The following is a 24,100-nucleotide window of genomic DNA, read 5'->3' on the forward strand; positions in this document are numbered from 1 at the left end:
ACCTGGAGTCCATCTGGAAAGCACTCCATTCATCATATGGTTGTCTGACCCCACAGCAATGCCGTTATATTTTTCTTTTTCACTATTTACTTATGGTGCCTAAAGTGAAATATGGTGGTGACAGTGTGCTCTTCGTCCTTGGTAGACATGAACCTTTTTAACATGACAATGATCCAAAACACCTATCTGTTGCATTTTTGTAGAACAACGTGAAAGTGATTCAGTGGCCAAGTGTCTCCTGATCTGAACCCACCGATCTACAGTGAAATCTGAAGAAACAAGTTTAGCATAACTATCCATCCAGCATCCAGGCTCTAATTTAGCTCGTTCTTGAACAACGGAAAAGGTAGATGTTGCAAAATGTCGCCAACTTTTTCATTCCATGCCTAGTATACCTGGCACTGTCCTTAAATCTTATGGAGGTCATATAAAATAATAGTAGTAGTTGTTATTGTGTGGTGGATTCATTTTTGTGAAAAAACTATTTTGTGTTAAAAGTTTTAATATTGACCTTACTTTCATGTTATGTGTTAAAACATGCTTTTGAAACTCAGACTTGTCAAAATTGTTCTTGTATTCAGTAAGATACTGATTAAAATCTTACTTTTCAAAGAAAGCGTGTGTACTCATTTATGCTGAGCATAAGTACATACACTATTTGCTCAAGTACCTGGTGATCTAGAATTCCCAAAAAGTTTGAATGATGTATAAACTCTTAAGAAGACAGTAATAAAATGGTTTGGAAATCTCTTGTAGCCTTATTTGATTAAAAACAACACAGATCAGACGTTGATAATTAGACATTTTCCATTTCATTTGAAAAAAAGAAACTAATTTAGAAATTGACGGCATTCATAGGCTCTATGACTGAGCACTCATCCATCAACCCATGGCTGTTTTAATTACAGCAGGATCCTACCAACCCATATAATTGTAGGCTATTAGCCCAGGAGGGGAATGACATTAGGATAGGTCCTCAGCAAAGAAGATCACATTGTCATTGGTTGCTGGGCAATCATGAATTGTCCAAATTATGCACTAAGAATCCTATTTTTCTCCTTTTTTCTAGCAGTAATGCAATTCAAATTTCATATATTTCACATTTTTCTGTTTTAGCCTTATAAAAATACAGAGTGCAACTTTATTTGTTAGTTATAAAGTTTTGTGTATCACCTGTAGGTTAAAAATGCTTAGTATACCACTAAATGAATTCCTTGAGAAGTCTAGTTTCCAAAATTGGGTCACCTGCAGGGTGGGTTTCTGTTATTTTGCATGTCTGGGACTCTGCTAATTTGACATGGCATTCACAATCCATTCTTGACAAATTTACTCTACAAAAATCAAATAGCGCCCTTTCCTTTTTGACCACATATGGGGAATAATCGCATTTGGGAGAAATTGTAGAACAAATTATGGGGTCTAGTTCTCAAAATAGGGTAACTTGTGGGGGTTTCTGCTGTTTTAGTACCTCAGGAGGTCTGCAAATTATACATCTATTCCAGCCAGATTTATACTAACTCCTTCCATTCTGAGCCCTGCTATTTGTCCAAACAAAACTTTTTGATTACATGTGGAGTATCGTCATCTCAAAAGGAGGTGTGCAACAAACTGTGGGTCCAATATTTTGTGTTACCTCTTGCCAAAATGAAAATTTTGAGGCTAAAGCAACATTTTTGTGGAAAAATTTAATTTTTTTAATATGACAACATAATGTAATCAAATTCTACTTAGTGACTATGGGTTAAAAATTCTCACTATATCCCTGGATACAATCCTTGACTTGAGGGGTGTATTTTTTTAAATGGGGTCAGTTGTTGGGGTTTTCTGATGTTTAGGCATTTTAGACGCCATGGAAATGCGACATGACATACATAGTCTATGTCAGCCAAAGTTGTGATCCAAAATTCAAATGCTGCTTTTTCCCTTACGAGCCCAAAGAGAGGGTACCAATGCTCACAGAATTAACCGGGTAACAATTTGTGAGGTCCATTTTCCAGTGCTATCCCTTGTAAGAGTGAAATATTTATAGCTAAAGCATTTTTTTAGAGGGAAAATAACAATGTTTTCTTTTTTTTAATTCCACTGTGCAATAATCTCTGTGCAGCACCTGAAGGGTTAACACATTTCCCCATGGCAGATTTGAAGTATTTCATGGGTGCAGTTTTTAAAACAGTTTCACTTTTAGGAGTTTTTATTATATAGGCTCCTCAAAGTCCATTTAAATTTGAATAGGTTCCTAAAGAAACAGGTATTGTACACTTCTTGAAAAAATGAAACCTTGCTGCTAAACGTTTAACCCTTCCTAACAAAATAAAATGACACTTGAAGAATGATTCAGATGTAAAGTTGCCATATGGGAAATGTTATTTTATAATTATTTTGCACAGCATGATCTTCTGGTTTTTATGATATGAAAAACAAATTTTGAAAATTGCAAATTTTTTAAAATTTTCACCAAAATGTTAAAATTTTCAGAAGTAAACACAAAACAGGTTGACTTGAATTTACCACTAATATAAAGTAAAATGTGTCATGAAAAAAAATAATTCAGAATCAGTGGAATACGTTGAAGAGTTCCAGAGTTATTAGCCACTGGTCAGATTTCAAAAATTGGGCTTGGTCATTAAGGTCAGAATTGGCGCTGGCACTAAGGGGTTAATGTATTTACCCTCAACAAATAATGACAGGGAATGAGGGTCAGAACTGATCGTTCGCTAACAGTAATGTACTCTCTAGTTATTTATAGAGTACAAATTTACATAGTATTGAGCTTTTTATTAACCTTTACACTTAGCGCCCCTCGTATGAGCACTTCTTTGGGAATTATCTTTGATTTTCGGCTGCTATTCTGTGAGCGTAGTTTACTAAAGCTCACCAGTTTACACCATCTGTTATAATCGATTGATAGCAAAGCGTAGAATTCTCCAGCCAGTTCAGATGCAAAGAATTCCATAATTTTTATTTCAACAGAGCAAAACATTCCAGGTAAAGTTCAAGCTACAATTCTGCAGTCTTAATAGCTTTATAGTTCTACTAATATTATATTTCTATCCACCAGAGCTGTCACTCCAGTAGGAGAGTCCGCCCCACCAAATACCAGGAAGTGTGGAGATCTGTAAGGAGATTGCTCTGAGCTGCTCTAAAGATAACTTGTAAATACCAAAACAATGATTCACAACATATTGTTTGGTATAAATGTTTGAATGCAAAAGCAAATACCTTTATACCATATAAAAACAAAGTTGGAAGATATAAAAATATACACAAAACCAAATATATGCCCACATTCATATATTGATAAATAATCATTGAATTCTATGCTGGAATCATAGAATGTGATTTTACCTAACGTTATGTATGAATTTCACTTATATCTAGTGAAATATATATAGCTGGTATTTATCATTTTAATATTTCATTTTAAAATTTAAAACCATAATGCACAGTGATTCTGTAGCAACGGCGTCTCTGCCTGCAGTCCCTCTCCCCCTGCAGAGAAGCCAGCGTACTCTCCGCCACAGCCACGTCCTGCTCCTTCCAGGTCTGCTGCTAGCCGGTGTACGTGCACAGCATTCAGGTCCACGGGAAGTATGCTTAATGCACACATGCACACTTCTCTTTTCTTAAAGGGGCCATGCTCATTCCTGAAAAGTGTCCCCAGCCAATAGCTGGAGGACACTATTAATGCACCTCCTTCAATATGGAGGTGCCTGTGCAATGTAGTGAGTTTGTTTCCTAACACTCTTGTGAGTTCTCAGGTCCTAGTGCTCGTATCCCTATATGCTGCACCTGCCAGTGCTTATCCCATGTCAGCCGGTCCCATTGCACCTGCCATTGCTCATCTAAACGTTAGCCGATCCCGATGCACCTGCCAGTGCTCATCTCAACTTCAGCCAGTCCCGATGCACTTGCCAATGCTCATTTCAATGTCAGCCGGTCCCTCTGCACCTGCCAATTCTTATCTTAATGTCAGCTGGTCCTGTTGCACCTGCCAGTGCTCATCTCAATGTTAACTGGTACAGGAGCACCTGTCAGTTCTCATCTCAACAACATCCAGTCTTGTGGCACCTGCCAGCGCTCATCTCAATGTCAACCGGTCCTGCTACACCTGCCTTGCTAATCTCTCCATCAGCTGGTCAGCTGGTCCAGTTCGCATCCGTGGTACCTGTCTTCTTACTCCACCCACCTGCATCTAGTGAACATTCCCTCGGGCCTCCCCAGCTACCCGTTTCTGGGGGTAAGGTCACTCCTGGAGTAGCACCTGGACCACCTCCCTAGTCTCGCCTCGGATCTCGGTGTCATACGCTTCTGCGTATTCGTGGTCAGATTGGGTGAGGCTCCTAGTCACACCCCTCCAGGTCTTTCTTGGCTTCGGCACAGTGGTTCCACCATCAATTCTGTTACAGATTCTTTTATAGTTTGAACAAGCCGAAACATGGAAACTCTCCCACATTGCGGCTAACTGTGGACTGAAATCTATTAATCCCGACTGAATCATATGAAACAGAAGAAACACTATTATTGTTGAGCAAATAAATTCAAGTACAGCTGAATGTAAAAAGTGTAGAATTTTTGTACTTTGCTTCTGCATGGATTCAGGAGAATAGCGGCCGCTGTCTGACAATTTTCTGAACCAAAAAAGTCCATCAAAATGTTAAAATAGAAAGACTTTTACTCACCTGACACCTAACAACACTCCCCACCATCACCCATATGGTCCTTGCTGCATCTTCTGATCGCATCACGAAATTGCTGGACTGGGTCTCGTGGCTTTGATGAGGGCCCAGTAGGGTTATGTGGATGCCCACGCCATGATGTTATGAAGCTGTGACACTTCTCGCGCTTACACAGAACCATAATGGGCCATCATCAGAGTCAGAAATACAAAGCTAGAATGAGAAGCCAGGGGATTTTAGCACCAGCAGCGTTGTTCTGAAGATGCAGCAAAGACTAGACATGTGAGGTTTTGAAGTAGAAAGGCTGAAGAGGTGAGTGGTGAGGCAAGTAAAAGTATTTTTCTTTAATTTAATATATTATGTTTATTATGCTCTGAGGTCAAGAGAGCTCCCAGACCATAATAAGGGACATTCAATTCATGGAGAATAACTTCTCTGTGAAAAGAATTTCCTGTAATAATCAGTGCAGACAGATGAATTTGAAATTCGCCTTATCGGCTCATCTCTAAACACTCTACAAAATAGATAAAAGAACAAGTTATTGTATCCATGTGGAATGGTTATTAATGATGAAAAATCCCATCCCTTCTAATGTTTATTCCCTGGAGGCCTCTAGTTTCCAAATTCACAATCCAATATGTTTTCCTGGTATCAGGAGATATTTAAATAATAATAGACACAATTTCATGGCACAAGATGCTGATTAAAAGAGGATATCTGTCAAAAATCTATTTGATCTGATCTGAGTTTTGTTACTGCTTGTATTTAAAGGGAACCTGTCAGGAGGATTGTGCACAACAGTGTCAGGTCGGCGCCGTTATACTGATTACATTAATACCAGGTGATGAAATCCGTCTTGTGGTTGTTGTTTAATCTTTATTTGTAGTTTTCAGTTAATAAGATTCTCGTTACGGTTAACATGGGGTACATTGCACTCAAAGTGATCATTGCTTATAAATCAATTTTTGGAAAACTTTAGTGTGAGAATTTCTGTTTTGTTAAAGGACACAAATAGGCAAATCAGACATTAGTGGCCTTATAATAACTTTATTGTGGGCACTAATAATATTAAAGATCCAACTCCTTTGTGGAAGACATGAGAATGAAGATGTTCATCAGTTTTTTCACCTTATATATGATTTTTCCCTGAAATACATTATGTGTAAACACTTTTTTTTTAATAAAGAAAAAGCAATTACGGTATGTTTTTATAAACTTGTATCTTTCACTAAACTCAGATTTAGGATATTAATAAGATTTAAGCTTCGCAGCTAAAACTGACATGGAGACTCAACTTATCATCTCAGACCTATTTGTCTTTATGAGCTGCAATGAATATAATGGCTTTATAGTCAATGTAGTCATTCACATTCGTTCTCTTTTTAACCTCACAGCGATCAATGATAAAACCTTCTCCAACTAGAGCTTTCCTGGCAAAATCCTCATCATAATTTACAGCATGGAATTTGTGTTTCCCGATTGTGTAATATGTCATATCTAAGCAACCAATTAATATAATGTGTCCTCCAGGTTTTAGCAGCCTTGAGAACTTCCTGAGATATCTCACGTAATCATTCTGATCTTTGCTGACAACATCTAGGAGAAAAGTGCTGATGATACAATCTGCTGGTGGTAAGACGATCGGATCCATCATATTTTCTTTTTCGAGGTTACATTTCACAACATGTTGAAGGGCTGATCGCACTTTTTCTTCTTTGTCCTGTAACTGATCACTGAAAGAAATGAGAAAAATGATGTAAATGATTGTCCCCCAGTCAATATTGAACAGGACGACATTAGAGCTCAATGGTTAGTGATGAATCATTGAATTCCAGTTGGGGAAATACTGGACTCCACTAAGATTATTATATTATCACAAAGTGTTTGGACATAAATGTTTTGGCTTCATTCATCTGAGGCCATATATAGTGTTTTATCATTTTCTGTTACTGTATTACAGTGGAGAAAAAAGGGATTTAGTCAGTCACCTATTGTGCAAGTTCTCCCACTTAAAGAGATGAGAGAGGCCTGTAATTGACATCATAGGTAGACAACAACTATGAGAGTCAAAATGAGAAAACAAATCCAGAAAATCACCTTGTCTGATTTGGCAAGATTTATTTAGCAAATTATGGTGGAAAATAATTTTTCGCTTTATAAGACCCACCTGATTATAAGATGCACCCCCAAATTTGGTGACGAAAAAGAGCAAAAAATAATTTTTTATGTTAAATGGGGGTCTGTCCAGTGTCCGTCTTACAAATCATATGTCCCTCATCCTGGTATCTATATAACCCCCATCCTTGTGTTGGCACATGTTCCCCTGGTCACTATATGCCCCCCTGTGCTGCTGGCAGACAAATGCCCACCCTGGGTCACTATATGCCCCCCTGTGCTGGCAGACACAAGCCCCCTGGTCACAATATGTCCCTTTGTGCTGCTGGCAGGGACATGACCCCCTGTGCTGCTGGCAGACACATGCCCCCTGGGTCACTATATGCCCCCCTGTGCTGGAAGACACATGCCCCCCTGGGTCAATATATGCCCCCCTGTGCTGGCAGGCACATGCCCCCCTGGTCACAATATGCCCACCTGGGTCACTATATGCCTCCCTGTGCTGGCATGCACAAGCTCCCGGTCACAATATGCCCCGTGCTGCTGACAGGTACAGCCCCTCCGGTCACTATATGCCCCTTGTGCTGCTGGCAGACACATGCCCCCTGTGCTGCTGGCAGACATGCCCCCACTGTACTGCTGCCAGACACATGCCCCCTGTACTGCTGGCAGACACATGCCCCCAGTACTGCTGGCAGACACATCCCCCTATACTGCTGGCAGACACATGCCCACCTCTGTGCTGCTAGCAGACACATGCCCCCTATGCTGCTGGCAGACACATGCCCCCCTGCTGCTGGCAGACACATGCCCCCCCTGTGCTGCTAGCAGACACATGCCCCATCTGTGCTGCTGGCAGACACATGCCCCCCCTGTGCTGCTGGCAGACACATGCCCCCCTTGTGCTGCTGGCAGACACATCCCCCCTGTGCTGCTGGCAGAGAAATGCCCCCCTTGTGCTGCTGGCAGACACATGATAAAATAACAAACACTTAACTCACCTTTGGATGATGGCTCTGTGCTCACAGCTCCTCGGTTGTGCTTCCTGTTTCCCAGGCATCGGATCATGTGACCTGGGCACACAGTAATGTCATCACTGTGCTGTGCCGATCACATGATTAGATGTCAGCACAGACACAGGAAGCACAACCGAGGAGCTGGGAGCATGGAGCCATCATCAGAAGGTGAGTTAAGTGTTTGTTATTTTATCCTGTGCCTGCCAGCAGCACAGGAGGGGCATGTGTCTGCCAGCAGCACAGGGGAGGGGGCATATAAGAGTGACCGGGGGGCCATATCCATGATGGGAGCGGGGGAGATTGCAGGCACATGTAATATTCGCCGCTCCCCTGCGAATCAACTGGTGCAGCTTCAGCACCTAGGTGATGGACAGCAGGTGCAGTGAATATTACATGAGGCTAATGAGCGGGAGCACAGGCCCTCCTGCTGTCTCTGCAGCCCACAGTCAGCCCACTCCAGCCCCCTGACGACACAACTCCAGAGCCGCTCCCCCTCCTCTACAGCGCAGCACAGCACACAGATTCGGATTATAAGATGCACCCCCCACTTTCCCCCAAAATTTGGGGGGACAAAAGTGCATCTTATAATCCGAAAAATACAGTATTTGGTCATTATCAAAAGTTCATCTCAATATTTTGTTATATATCCTTTGTTGGCAATGACAGAGGTCAAATGTTTTCTATAAGTCTTCTGTTGTTGCAGGTCATGACCTACTCTCTGATGAGTCCACCTTAGAGATGAAGTCACGGCACCGGAGAGACAAGACACAGTACACCAAGTGTGCATCTGAAGTATCTCTAGTTTATTGAGCTTACACAGAGTTTACCATTTGTCTCCCTGTGGTTTCGCAATCATATTTTTACTGGCTTAAGCGTGGGAACACGTCTGGCACTGCAGAATCTGAGTCCTTGGCAGCGTAGTGTGTTACTGATGGTAGCCTTTGTTATAGTGGTCCCAGCTCTATGCAGGTCATTCACTAGGTCCTCCCACGTGGGGTTCTGGGATTTTTGGTCACCTTTCTTGTGATCATTTTGACCCCATGAGGTGAGATCTTGCTTGGGGCCCCAGACCGAGGGAGATTATCAGTGGTCTTGTATGTCTTCCATTTTCTTATTATTGCCCCCACAGTTGATTTCATCACACCAAGATGCTTGCCTAATGCAGATTTAGTCTTCCCAGCCTGGTGCAGAGCTACAATTTTGTTTCTCGTGTCCTTCAACAGCTCTTTGGTCTTCACCATAGTGGAGTTTGGAGTGTGTCTGTTTGAGGTTGTGGCCAGGTGTCTTTTATACTGATAACAAGTTCAAACAGATGCCATTAGGCAGGTAATGAGGAGAAGATAGAGGAGCCTCTTCAAGAAGAAGTTACAGGTCTGTGAGAACCAGAAATCTTCCATTTTTTAAGGTGACCAAATACTTATTTTCCACCATAATTTGCAAAATAAATTTTGCCAAATCAGACAAGGTGATTTTCTGGATTTGTTTTCTCATTTTGACTCTCATAGTTGTGGTCTACCTATAATGTCAATTACAGGCCTCTCATCTTTTTAAGACGGAGAACTTGCACAATTGGTGGCTGAGTAAATACTTTTTTCCCCACTGTATATGCTGGAAAAAGTTTTTTACTAAATAGAAAAGTGCAGGAAATAGCACTTACCTATTCAAATGACAACTGCAAAAAACTTCTTTTTACTGTGGTATGATCTTTTTTGCTCTTTGGTTAATGACAATTACCACTATATGGCAGAAAAGGATTTGGGGGGATTTAATGACAGATTACAATCCTACTTCAGCATGTGTAGCTGTAGCAGGACACTCAGCAGGTAGTCCAGCCTCACCTGCTCCATAGTGAAGTCATACCCCCTCCAGCCTAGCTAGTACCCACAGAGGATCACCCTGTGTAATTGCTTCATCCAGTCAGATATCATTAATCCCTTAATCCCATATGACGTACTATCCCGTCGAGGTGGGGTGGGCCTTAATTCCCACCGACGGGATAGTACGTCATAGCGATCGGCCGCGCTCACGGGGGGAGTGCGGCCGATCGCGGCCGGGTGTCAGCTGCCTATCGCAGCTGACATCCGGCACTATGTGCCAGGAGCGGTCACGGACCACCCCCGGCACATTAACCCCCGGCACACCGCGATCAAACATGATCGCAGTGTACCGGCGGTACAGGGAAGCATCACGCAGGGAGGGGGCTCACTGCGTGCTTCCCTGAGACACTCGGTACAAGGCGATGTACTCACCTTGTACCGAGCGTCTCTTCCCTGCAGTCCCCGGATCCAAAATGGCCGCGGGGCTGCATCCGGGTCCTGCAAGGAGTACTTCCGGGTGCAGACCAGGCTCTGGTAAGCCTGCAGCGATGTGAGTGAGATCGCCGGCCTGATAGAGTGCTATGCAAACTGTCAGATCGGCGATCTGTGATGTCCCCCCCGGGACAAAGTAAAAAAGTAAAAAAAAAAATTTGCACATGTGTAAAAAAAAAAAAAAAAAATTCCTAAATAAAGAAGAAAAAAAAAAATATTATTCCCATAAATACATTTCTTTATAAAAAAAACCCAAAACAATAAAAGTACACATATTTAGTATCGCCGCGTCCGTAACGACCCAACCTATAAAACTGCCCCACTAGTTAACCCCTTCAGTGAACACCGTAAGAAAAAAAAAAAAACCGAGCCAAAAAACAACGCTTTATTATCATACCGCCGAACAAAAAGTGGAATAACACGCGATCAAAAAGACGGATATAAATAACCATGGTACCGCTGAAAACGTCATCTTGTCCCCCAAAAAAAGAGCCACCATACAGCATCATAAGCAAAAAATAAAAAAGTTATAGTCCTCAGAATAAAGCGATGCCAAAATAATTATTTTTTCTATAAAATAGCTTTTATCGTATAAAAGCGCCAAAACATAAAAAAAGATATAAATGAGATATCGCTGTAATCGTACTGACCCAACGAATAAAACTGCTTTATCAATTTTACCAAACGTGGAACGGTATAAACGCCTCCCCCAAAAGAAATTCATGAATAGCTGGTTTTTGGTCATTCTGCCTCACAAAAATCGGAATAAAAAGTGATCAAAAACTGTCACATGTCCGAACATGTTACCAATAAAAACGTCAACTCGTCCCGCAAAAAACAAGACCTCACATGACTCTGTGGAACAAAAATACGGAAAAATTATAGGTCTCAAAATGTGGAGATGCAAAAACTTTTTTGCTATAAAAAGCGTCTTTTAGTGTGTGACAGCTGCCAATCATAAAAATCCAATATAAAAAACGCTATAAAAGTAAATCAAACCCCCCTTCATCACCCCCTTAGTTAGGGAAAAATAATAAAATTAAAAAAATGTATTTATTTCCATTTTCCCATTAGGGCTAGGGTTAGGGTTAGGGTTAGGGCTAGGGTTAGGGCTAAGGTTGGGGTTAGGGCTAGGGTTAGGGCTAGGGTTAGGGTTAGGGTTAGGGCTAGGGTTAGGGTTAGGGCTAGGGTTAGGGTTAGGGCTAGGATTAGGGCTAGGGTTGGGGCAAGGGTTGGAGCTAAAGTTAGGGTTGGGGCTAAAGTTAGGGATAGGGTTGGGGCTAAAGTTAGGGTTAGGGTTGGGGCTAAAGTTAGGGTTAGGGTTTGGGCTAAAGTTAGGGTTGGGGTTTGGATTACATTTACGGTTGGGATTAGGGTTGGGATTAGAATTAGGGGTGTGTCAGGGTTAGGGGTGTGGTTAGGGTTACAGTTGGGATTAGGGTTAGGAGTGTGTTTGGATTAGAGTTTCAGGTAGAATTGGGGAGTTTCCACTGTTTAGGCACACCAGGGGCTCTCCAAACGCGACATGGCGTCCGATCTCAATTCCAGACAATTCTGCGTTGAAAAAGTAAAACAGTGCTCCTTCCCTTCCGAGCTCTCCTGTTGTGAATTAGACTTTTTTGGCTCCCTCTTGTGGTCACTAGTGATATGACTCTGGGATTGTCTTTCCTCAGTTTGGCACCCACCTGGGTCGTTAGTCCAGGGGTGTTGCTATATAAACTTCCTGGTTTCTCAGTCCAGTGCCTGGCATCGTTGTAATCAGTTCCTTTCTGTTTGCTCCTGTCTGCTGGTCTTGGATCTTGCAAAATTAAGCTAAGTCCTGCTTCCTTGTTTTTTGGTTATTTGCTTTGCTCTTATTTTTTGTCCAGCTTGTACTAAATGTGATTCCTGATTCCTGATTCCTGATTTTGCTGGAAGCTCTAGGGGGCTGGTGTTCTCCCCCCGGGCCGTTAGACGGTTCGTCACGGTTGCAACGTGACGCCTGCAGACCAATCCATCTAAGTCTGCATTCCAAATGGCGCTCCTTCCTTTCTGAGCTCTGCCATGCGCCCTAACAGTGGTTCCCCCCACATATGGGGTATCAGCGTACTCAGGACAAATTGGACAACAACTTTTGGGGTCCAATTTCTCCTGTTACCCTTGGGAAAATAAAAAACTGGGAGCTAAAAAATTATTTTTGTGGAAAAAAAAAGAATTCTTATTTTCACGGCTCTGCGTTATAAACTGTAGTGAAACACTTGGGGGTTCAAAGCTCTCAAAACACATCTAGATAAGTTCCTTAGGGGGTCTACTTTCCAAAATGGTGTCACTTGTGGGGGGTTTTAATGTTTAGGCACATCAGGGGCTCTCCAAACGCGACATGGTGTCCCATCTCAATTCCAGTCAATTTTGCATTGAAAAGTAAAATGGCGCTCCTTCCCTTCCGAGCTCTGCTATGTGTCCAAACAGTGGTTTACCCCCACATATGGGGTATCGTTGTACTCAGGACAAATTGCACAACAACTTTTGTGGTCTAATTTCTTCTCTTACCCTTGGGAAAATAAAAAATTGGGGGCGAAAAAATCATTTTTGTGAAAAAATATGATTTTGTATTTTTACGGCTCTGCATTATAAACTTCTGTGAAGCACTTGTTGGGTCAAAGTGCTCACCACACATCTATATAAGTTCCTTAAGGGGTCTACTTTTCAAAATTGTGTTACTTGTGGGGGGTTTCAATGTTTAGGCCCATCAGGGGCTCTCCAAACTCAACATGGCGTCCCATCTCAATTCCAGTCAATTTTGCATTGAAAAGTAAAATGGCGCTCCTTCCCTTCTGAGCTCTGCCATGCACACAAACAATGGTTTACACCCACATATGGGGTATCAGCATACTCAGGATAAATTGCAAAACAATTTTTGGGGTCCAATTTCTTCTCTTACCCTTGGGAAAATAAAAAATTGGAGGCGAAAAAATCATTTTTGTGAAAAAATATGATTTTTTATTTTTACGGCTCTGCATTATAAACTTCTGTGAAGCACTTGGTAGGTCAAAGTGCTCACCACACATCTAGATAAGTTCCTTAGGGGGTCTACTTTCCAAAATGGTGTCACTTGTGGGGGGTTTGAATGTTTAGGCACATCAGGGGCTCTCCAAACTCAACATGGCGTCCCATCTCAATTCCAGTCAATTTTGCATTGAAAAGTAAAATGGCGCTCCTTCCCTTCCGAGCTCTGCCATGCACACAAACAATGGTTTACACCCACATATGGGGTATCAGCATACTCAGGATAAATTGCAAAACAATTTTTGGGGTCCAATTTCTTCTCTTACCCTTGGGAAAATAAAAAATTGGAGGCGAAAAAATCATTTTTGTGAAAAAATATGATTTTTTATTTTTACGGCTCTGCATTATAAACTTCTGTGAAGCACTTGGTGGGTCAAAGTGCTCACCACACATCTAGATAAGTTCCTTAGGGGGTCTACTTTCCAAAATGGTGTCACTTGTGGGGGGTTTCAATGTTTAGGCACATCAGGGGCTCTCCAAACGCAACATGGTGTCCCATATAAATTCCAGTCAATTTTGCATTGAAAAGTGAAATGGCGCTCCTTTCCTACCGAGCTCTTCCATGCGCCCAAACAGTGGTTTACCCCCACATATGGGGTATCAGCGTACTCAGGACTAATTGTACAACAATTTTTGGGGTCCATTTTCTCCTGTTACCCTTGGTAAAATAAAACAAATTGGAGCTGAAATATATATTGTGTGAAAAAAAGTTAAATGTTCATTTTTATTTAAACATTCCAAAAATTCCTGTGAAACACCTGAAGGGTTAATAAACTTCTTGAAAGTGGTTTTGAGCACCTTGAGGGGTGCAGTTTTTAGAATGGTGTCACACTTGGGTATTTTCTATCATATAGACCCCTCAAAATGACTTCAAATGAGATGTGGTCCCTAAAAAAAAATGGTGTTGTAAAAATGAGAAATTTCTGGTCAACTTTTAACCCTTATAACTCCCTAACAAAAACAAAATTTGGTTCCAAAATTGTGCTGATGTAAAGTAGACATGTGGGAAATGTTACTTATTAAGTACTTTGCGTGACATATCTCTGTGATTTAAGGGCATAAAAATTCAAAGTTGGAAAATTGTGAAATTTTCAAAATTTTGGCAAAATTTCCATTTTTTTCACAAATAAACGCAAGTTATATTGAATAAATTTTACCACTAACATGAAGTACAATATCTCTTGAGAAAACATTGTCAGAATCGCCAAGATCCGTTGAAGCGTTCCAGAGTTATAACCTCATAAATGGACAGTGGTCAGAATTGTAAAAATTGGCCCGGTCATTAACGTGCAAACCACCCTCGGGGCTTAAGGGGTTAAATAAGGAGATTTAAGGAGAATATGAAGTGATCGAACGTCCTAGCTGTACAAAGGTTACATTTTTGAGATCTCGGAAAGGGGCTGACTGCCTTAAAGGGTCTCACTCCACTCTAGCACCCGAGAGTTTATATACACAGAATGGATAGTAGAAGCCAAGTAGTGAAGCTGTGTTTGGTCTCCAAGTATAATGGGGGACCAGCTGGATCCAATGGCACCAAAACCACCCATCTATGACCTTCCATTGGAAAGGTATGATGCTTCATAGATTTTGGAATTTTAGCCACAAATTCTCAGGGGGAAGTAGGTTAGGACCATCCCAGGGGGTGGAAAAGGATTTGACCGGCCAAGAGTTTTAATGTTTGTGTAAGGCCATGTGCTCTATTACTCTCAATGTCATGCTTGCTGTTCTAAAAGAGGACAACATCAAGTAACAAGAAGGAAGGAACTGGAACAGCTGCCACCCTACGCCCCCATGTGGTCCAGCACATGGTTGAACAGCAAACCAGTAACTGACATGTTTTATCTGCTTATACTTTTTGTCCTACCTCCTGTGTTTACATATCTGATCATTGTATAGCGTGTATATAGTGTTTTGTCTAGTGTGTCCTTAAAGTGATTAAATATTTAATTTAATCTTGGGCTGCTCTGTTATATCGATCCACGAATCCACATGTCCATGTTCTCTGTTTTAACTTCACATTCTATCTGGGCTGGTTTCTGGCCCGATATAAGTCTATTAATGAATTGGGCTTTAATCAAACTAGGACCTGGTGACAGTCCTACTGGATTGATATTTCACTGGTGCAAGTAAAAGGGGCCTCTTAGCCTGTCGGGGTTGTGAGCAAATGTTGCGCAACATCAGTGGTTGGGTGGGCCACATTCTCTCATTCCCCTGGTCTCTTATCTGTATAAAAATGTGCAGAGCTGACTTTACGTGTCCCCAGGTGGTGCAGATCGTTACATTGTTGCAAGTGGGGAAACCATACTGCATGATACCTCCGAAGTATTAGTGAAGGCGAGGTGCAGATTCATCACAATGGCTAATCAGAGGAATATGTTGGAGCTATACCGTGGGTGAATTAAGTATTGAACGCACATGTCAACAATTTTCTAAGTACATACATTTTAATGGTGTTATTGACATGAAATTCTCGCCAGATGTTAGTAACAACCCATTCAATCCACACGGGCAGCAAAATCAAACCACAGATGTTATAAATAAAGTTATGCACAATAATGAGAAATGAGACAGGGAAAAAGAATTGAACCCAGGAAGAATGAGAGATGCAAAAAGCCATGGAAAGTCATGACACCAGCTGAAATAGACAGTAATTAGAAAGCAATCCTGCCACTTAGTGAAAAATAACGTCAGCTGGTTCGGCTGATGGCCTATAAAAAGGTGTCTCAATACCAAGGTGCCACGCAAGAAACATCTCATGATGGGTAAAAACCAGTGAGCTGCCTAAAGACATTTGCAACCTTATTGTTGTGAAAAATACTGATGGCATTTGTTACAGAAGAATTTCTAAACCACCGAAGGTCCCAGTTAGCACTGCTGGGAACATAATCCAAAAGTGGAAAGAACAACATTTCACCATAAACTGGCCACAACCAGGTGCTCCCCACAAGATTTCAGACAGAGGAGTGAAAATAATTATCAGAGGAATGTCAAAGACCACCTGTGGAAAACTACAGAAACACCTGGAATCTGCAGGTGAAATTGTTTCAAAGAGAACTATGAGAAATGCAATGAACCTCCATGGCCTGTATGCATACTCAACGAGCAAGTCTTCATTGCTGAACAAAAATCATGCCTGAGCAGTTTGCTCAGCAACATTTAGACAAGCCGGTGAAATACTGGGAGTATATAGTCTGGTCCGATGAGACCAAAATTGAACTCTTTATATGCCATAATACATACCATGTTTAGAGGCCAAAGGTGCTGCATATTACCCCCAAAGGTGTAAACATCATGCTGTGGAGAAGTTTATCAACATACAGTGCTGGTAAACTTCATATGGTAAAAGGAAGGATAAATGGACAAATGTATTGAGACATTCTTTAAAAAAATCTGCTTCCGTCTACCAGGATGATGAAAATGAAATGAGGGTGGACATTTCAGCAAGACAATGATTCCAAACACACGGTCAAGGAAACTCTCAATTGGTTTCAGAGAACCGGACCTGAATCCAATAGAAAATGTATGGAAGTAATTAAAGCTCAGAGTTCATAGAAGAAACTCACGGAAGCTTCAGAATGTGAGGAGTCTTTGTATGAAAATCACACCTGAGAAATGTCTGCGACTAGTTTCTCCATACAGGAGGCGTCTTGAAGCCGTTATCAACAACAAAGACTTTTCTGTGAAGTATTGATTCAATTTAAGTAAGCATGTTGAATAGTTTTTCCCTGTGTCATCTCTCATTATTACACATAATTTATGGACATCTATGGTTTGATTTCTTTGCCTGTGTGGATTGGATGGGTTGCTGACGACATCTAGTGAGAATGTCATGTCCATAGCACCTTTAGAAATAGATTTACTTTGAAAATTTGTGATGTGTTTGAGTCACCCGCCAGGGCCGTGGGGTACCCGGTCTGGTGTTCACAGGGGGATGTCACTGTGGTGACCTGGCCCGTGGCCCTGGGCGCCCATGTAAAAGGGATGATGATTAAAGTTTATGTTCGTGATTAGTGTTGAGCGATACCGTCCGATACTTGAAAGTATCGGTATCGGAAAGTATCGGCCGATACCGGCAAAGTATCGGATCTAATCCGATACCGATACCCGATACCAATACAAGTCAATGGGACTCATGTATCGGACGGTATCCCTGATGGTTCCCAGGGTCTGAAGGAGAGGAAACTCTCCTTCAGGCCCTGGGAACCATATTAATGTGTAAAATAAAGAATTAAAATAAAAAATATTGCTATACTCACCTCTCCGACGCAGCCTGCACCTTACCGAGGGAACCGGCAGCGTTCTTTGCTTAAAATTCGCGCTTTAACTTCCTTACGCGAAGTCCCGGCTTGTGATTGGTCGCGCGCCGCCCATGTGGCCGGGACGCAACCAATCACAGCAAGCCGTGATGTCACGGGAGGCAGGAGACGCGCGCATTTTAAAATGCGTGTCCAGCCTCCCGTGACGTCCCGGCTTGTGATTGGTTGCGTCGCCCATGTGACCGCGACGCAGCCAATCACAACGCCGGAACGTAATTTTAAAATCCTGAAGGACCTGAAATTACGTCACGGCTTGCTGTGATTGGTTGCGTCCCGGCCACATGGGCGGCGCGCGACCAATCACAAGCCGGGACTTCGCGTAAGGAAGGAAAAGCGCGAATTTTAAGCAAACAACACTGCCGGTTCCCTCGGTAAGGTGCAGGCTGCGTCGGAGAGGTGAGTATAGCAATATTTTTTATTTTAATTCTTTATTTTACACATTAATGTTGTTTCGATACCGATACCTGATACCACAAAAGTATCGGATCTCGGTATCGGAATTCCGATACAGCAAATATCGGCCGATACCCGATACTTGCGGTATCGGAATGCTCAACACTATTCGTGATGCCACCTGTTCGTGATGCCACCAGCTGCTTTAAGGGGTCCTCTGGGCGATGTTATGGCAGCTAGATGGTATAACTTCCCACAGGTGAAGTATATCCCCAGGGCTCCCGGTGTGTAGATGGAAGATGGTGGATGGTGCAGTAAAGAATGAGGACACTGGTTTGCAGTCTTTACCTGGCTTACTGAAGACTTCAGGCAGCCACAGTCCAGGGCACCAGATCACAGGGCAGGCAGGGTCCGGCCACCTTGGAAGCAAATCCAGAGTCCCCTTTATCAGGTGAAGTTAAAAGCCTTCCTCAAAGCGCGGTGGTGTTGTAGTCCCTTACTGCCTATGGCTTCAGATAAGGTCCTCACAGTTCTCTCTGTTCCCCATATAGGATAGGACATAAACCCGTATGACCGGTGACTCAAGCCTTTTTACAGGTACTCTATCATGCCTCGGGCTCTATAGGTGTCACTGTGTCTCCTGGGTTTTAGGGCGGACAGGTGATATATAATCCAGCTGTCCTGCCGGTCTCTGCTGTAAGTCGTAGAGTCCCTTACAACCTTGGTGTTCCGGCTACAGGTAATCTGCGCTTCAGGAGGAGGCAGCCTGCTCATAGCTGGTCTACCCTGATATCACTCTCCTGTGCTTCGTTCTTGTTCACAGCTCACTGAATGATGTCCTTTCCTTCTGTATATCTCCTTTCCAGGAGCTGCAGCACTTTCTTGTGGTTGCACGGCTCCTCCAGTCCTGTCTGACTGCTCTCTCCGCTGTCCTTTGACAGAATCTGACTAACTTTCCCTCCAAACCACAATATATATGCATATGCAGGGGAGTCACCTAGAAATAGGATTAAAAGCTCCCCCTTGTGGCCTGGAGTGTGAACATGTTGTGTGCATTGTGATTACCTGGTGAGGGTTATCTTTCATCGCTTCCAAACGTAACATCACTCTCCCCGTGAGGAAAGCAATGCTACTGAGATGACCAGGACCCTGGGGCGCCACATGTTCAATACTTATTTCATCCATTGTTAGTGATGATCGAACATTGAAATATTCATATTCGGGAATAACAAATCCAATGCAAGTCAATGAGTAAGCTGAAATGGATGGGAAAGAGCTAAAACTAAATAGGAGCAGCATGGAGAAGATGCCTGCATGCCATTCTGACTCATACATGGTATCTGGGAATAATCTTGTCAGACTATGGAGCCTGTTTTATGGATTTTTAAAAAGACATACCAAACCCCAAATTTTTTTTAAAGGGAAAAAATCTAAGAAACATTATTTCCTTCATAATTACATGTATATAATGCAAAATAAAAAATAAAAATTATAACTCCCCTTTAGCATATGTTCACACAGAGCATTTTGACTTTACTTTTTTACTTTATTCTTTATAAGGGCTCTCACTCCTACATTTGGGAGGACCCTCCCTCATGCCAAATAGTTAGCAACATAGTGGAATACATAGTCCCCATACCTTTACAATGCCATTTCAAACATGCCCATTTGAACTTTGGGCTTTGCCCACCACCGTATCCACTGCCATGTCATTATGCGGCCTTTGCTGACAATTAGCAGAGCGCTAGCAGGTGCCGTTGTGAAGGAAGAAATTAAGAAAGATTCTCCATTTTGTGTTTTTGACTCCATTTTCTAGTTGCTTAAAGATAAATTCTGTTATTTAATTAGGTAAAAGGTTACAGCTGCCATGAAGTAACTTTATCTTGTTGTTCACAAGCCTGTTATTCAACTAGGCTATCGTTAATTGGTATAAAGACCTTGAGTCTTCTGACTCGAGCCAGATAATAGATTCGGGGGTGTATCGCTATACAAGACTGTGGCACCTGTTAGAAAAACACATACTATACCAAGAAGATATGACCATATATGTAGTTTCCGTTTTTTCTGTATTCTCATGGGTTAAGTTTTTCCTGCATTCTTATAGGTTAAGAACTGTGAGCGTGTTCTTATGCTGATTGGTTGAAGTATAATTTCTATGATTATGAAAAGCAATACACAATAAAAAGGGGACCAGAGATCTGCTCGATCCCCCGTACAGAGGCACACGTCTCCGTCTGGTCATTTTCAGTTGCCGGCAATGCCCTGTAGATTAATTTAGAAATCACTGAGTTAACCGTGAAGGATCACTTTAGATCCTCCCTCAACACCGTGAAACCTGAGTTTGGTAAGGGCCCTCAGGTGGCCCTGTATACTACATTTTGGAGAGTTCTCACTCCTACATTCGGGAGGTCGCTCCCTCATGCCAAATAGTTAGCCAGATAGTGGAATATATTCCACATCCCTTTACAATGCCATTTCAAACATGCCCATTTGAATTTTGAGCTTTACCCACCACCACCACGTCCACCGCCATGTCATTATGTGGCCCTAGCTTTTAATTTTCAGAGGGCCACCAGGTGCTGTGAAACCTGCGTTTTGTATGGTCCACAGTTCATTTTTGCCACTGGATCTCAATGGAGCCAGTGTCATAACGGGTGAAGCCACTGTAAGGTGAATATGATACAGAAGTTGGGTGAGCTGCATGATCAATGTCAGTAATTGGATTCTACCAGACACCAAAAGCATTAGAATTAAATTCTGAATACAGTGTTACAAGCGAGGGCCTGTATTGTGCTCAGTCTGTCAGGTCTGAAATCAATGTCAGGAACATGTACAAGCCTCATTTTACTTGGAAGCAGCCTCATCGAGAAAAAGAGACAGGAGTGCCTTTGACCAATCTGCACAAGACCAAGCACTTCTTCTGGAAACTACTCAACCAGGCAGAATGTATCTTTTCCATGGTTTTGAGCAACAATGGAGGAATTACAGGATATGTCACAGAGAGTGTCGAGGTCTGTGGAGTGTATTAATCAGGTGACAGGCAGTGCTACAAAGCTTAGGTAAAGGCTTTAGAGTGGCATTGACCATGTTCCAATATGTGTAAGGTTTGCGGCCTGAATAGGTCTGTGGAGCATATTAACCCAGTCTCTTAGACGTGTTTAAAATGTACAGGAACTGGCCAATACCCCACCAACATTTTTTTTGTAAGGACTCAAATTTAGAAAATGCAAGGGAAGCAACAGCTTAATAAAGAGACACAAGTCTTAGGCCATGTTCGCACGTTGCTGTTTTTACCATGGATCCGCAGCGTTTTTGACGCTGCGGGTCCGCAGCAGTTTCCCATGCGTTGACAGTACCATGTAAACCTATAGAAAACCCAATCTGCTGTGCACATGCTGCGCAAAAAAACATGCGGGAACGCAGCGTTGTTTTTTCTGCAACATGTCAATTCTTTGTGCGGAACTGCAGCGTTTCTGCACCCATTGACTTGCATTTAGTCGTGCACTTCCACAGCAAAACCGCAGATGTAAAAAAGATCTGCGGTTTAGCTGCGGAGGAAACACTGCAGTTCGGGAGGGGAAAGAGTGTGTGTGTGTGCGGGCGGGGTCTGTGGGCTGTCCGTGCCAAGTCTGCGGGCTGTCCGGGTGGTCTGCGGGCCTGTCCGGGTGGTCTGCGGGCTGTCTGGGGAGTCTGCGGCCTGTCCGGGAGGTCTGCGGGCCTGTCTGGGTGGTCTGTGGGCTGTCCATGGAGTCTGCGGGCCTGTCTGGGTGGTCTGCGGGCCTGTCTGCATGGTCTGCGGGCTGTCCGTGGAGTCTGCGGACCTGTCCTGGTGGTCTGCGGCTGTCCGGGGAGTCAGCGGCCTGTCCGGGAGGTCTGCGGGCCTGTCTGGGTGGTCTGCGGGCTGTCCGGGGAGTCTGCGGCCTGTCCGGGAGGTCTGCGGGCCTGTCCGGGTGGTCTGCGGGCTGTCCGTGGAATCTGCGGCCTGTCCGGGAGGTCTGCGGGCCTGTCTGGGTGGTCTGTGGGCTGTCCGTGGAGTCTGCGGGCCTGTCTGGGTGGTCTGCAGGCTGTCCGGGTGGTCTGCGGCCTGTCTGGGTATATGTGTGTGTGCAGGCAACGTCCGATGGGACTACAAGTCCCATTGGGCTATGCCTGCGACAGTGATTGACACATTAGCCAATGATGGGACAGTATTAGTCCCATCATCCGGCTAATGTGTTGAATGTAAAAAAAAAAACACAAACATACAACATACTCACGCAACATACTACATACATGCAACATACTACATACATGCAACATACTACATACACACAACATACAACATACACGCAACATAATAATAATAATAATCTTTATTTATATAGCGCCAACATATTCCCGCAGCGCTTTACAGTTTAACAGTTTCAAACACAACAGTGATAAGTAACAACGTTAAGAATACAATAATTAAAGCAAAATAAGACGACCCTGCTCGTGAGAGCTTACAATGTACAATGAGGTGGGGGAGATACAAAGCTGAGGTGTGTATTTACAATGATGTATTTATAATGATGGCCCAGCCATCTTCAGGGAGTGGGGGATAGATGGAAGTAGTGAATGGGCTACACACACAACCATAAAATGACTTTGATTAGTGAAAGTGGTAGGCAGCTCAGAAAAAATGTGTTTTGAGCAAGCGCCTAAAACTATGTAAATTGTGGATGGTCCGAATATCTTGGGGTAGAGCCAGGGCCGTATATGCCACTAGGCACGTGAGGGCACGTGCCTAGGGCGGGGACAATGCAGGAGGCGGCACCTGAGCAAGGTTTTTTTTAAAGCTGGGTCACCTCCCGACCGACCCCGCCCCCACTGGCCGCCCGCCTCCCACCCACCCTCCTTGAAGGCGATACCCACCCTGCTCCATTGTTGCCTGGTCTCGGCGTCTGCACCTTCTTCCTGAATGAGCAGTCACGTGGTATCGCTCATTAAGGTCATGAATATGCGCATATTCATGACCTTTATGAGCGGTATCACCTGACCGCTCATGCAGGAAGAAGGTGCAGCGCTGGGAGTCGGGACAGCCAGAGGGACGTCGCGGCCGCGTGGTGAGGAACAGGTGAGTATGAGGGATGGAGGGACAGGGGAGGGGGAAAAAGGAGGACGGTAAGCCGCGCCATTCAAGATGGGGGGTTGGAGACATGAGCGATGAGCGATGCATACAGGGGGGGTGGAATATGAGCCATGCATACAGGGGGGGGGTGAATATGAGCCATGCATATGGGGGGGATGAATATGAGCCATGCAGGGGGGGGTGAATATGAGTCATGCATACGGGGGGGTGGAATATGAGCCATGCATACAGGGGGGTGAATATGAGCCATGCACACAGTGGGGGAATATGAGCCATGCATACAGGGGGGTGAATATGAGCCTTGCATACAGGGGGGGAATATGAGCCATGCATACAGGGGGGTAGAATATGAGCCATGCATACGGGGGGGTGAATATGAGCCATGCAGGGGGGGTGAATATAAGCCATGCATGCGGGGGGGTGGAATGTGAGCCATGCATACAGGGGGGATGAATATGAGCCATGCAGCGGGGTGAATATGAGCCATGCATACGGGGGGGGGTGGAATATGAGCCATGCAGGGGGGTGAATATGAGCCATGCACACAGTGGGGGAATATGAGCCATGCATACATACAGGGGGTGAATATGAGCCATGCATACAGGGGGGGTGAATATAAGCGATGCATACAGGGGGATTAATATGAGCCATGCAGGGGGGGGTGAATATGAGTCATGCATACGGGGGGGGGGTGGAATATGAGCCATTCATACAGAGGGGTGAATATGAGCCATGCACACAGTGGGGGAATATGAGCCTTGCATACAGGGGGGTGAATATGAGCCATGCATACAGGGGGGAATATGAGACATGCATACAGGGGGGTGGAATATGAGCCATGCATACAGGGGGGGGTGGAATATGAGCCATGCATACGGGGGGGAATATGAGCCATGCATACAGGGGGGATGAATATGAGCCATGCAGGGGGGGTGAATATGAGCCATGCATACGGGGGGTGGAATATGAGCCATGCATACAGGGGGGTGAATATGAGCCATGCATACAGTGGGGGAATATGAGCCATGCATACAGGGGGTGAATATGAGCCATGCATACAGGGGGTGGAATATGAGCCATGCATACAGGGGTGGGGGTGAATATGAACCATGCAGGGGGG

General features: G+C 43.6%; 1 protein-coding gene across 1 annotated transcript in view; it reads right to left on the reverse strand.

The window, feature by feature from the left end:
* Window positions 1-5,707: 5,707 nt before the first annotated feature.
* LOC143764287 (nicotinamide N-methyltransferase-like) overlaps window positions 5,708-24,100 on the reverse strand; it is a 92,819-nt gene continuing 74,426 nt past the window's right edge. The window contains exon 3 of the mRNA XM_077249720.1: window positions 5,708-6,409. Coding sequence (XP_077105835.1) covers window positions 5,986-6,409 — 424 coding nt within the window. The 3' untranslated portion in view covers window positions 5,708-5,985. The remainder of the gene's footprint in view (window positions 6,410-24,100) is intronic.

Source organism: Ranitomeya variabilis, chromosome 4 (assembly GCF_051348905.1).
Source record: "Ranitomeya variabilis isolate aRanVar5 chromosome 4, aRanVar5.hap1, whole genome shotgun sequence".
NCBI classification, from domain to species: domain Eukaryota; kingdom Metazoa; phylum Chordata; class Amphibia; order Anura; family Dendrobatidae; genus Ranitomeya; species Ranitomeya variabilis.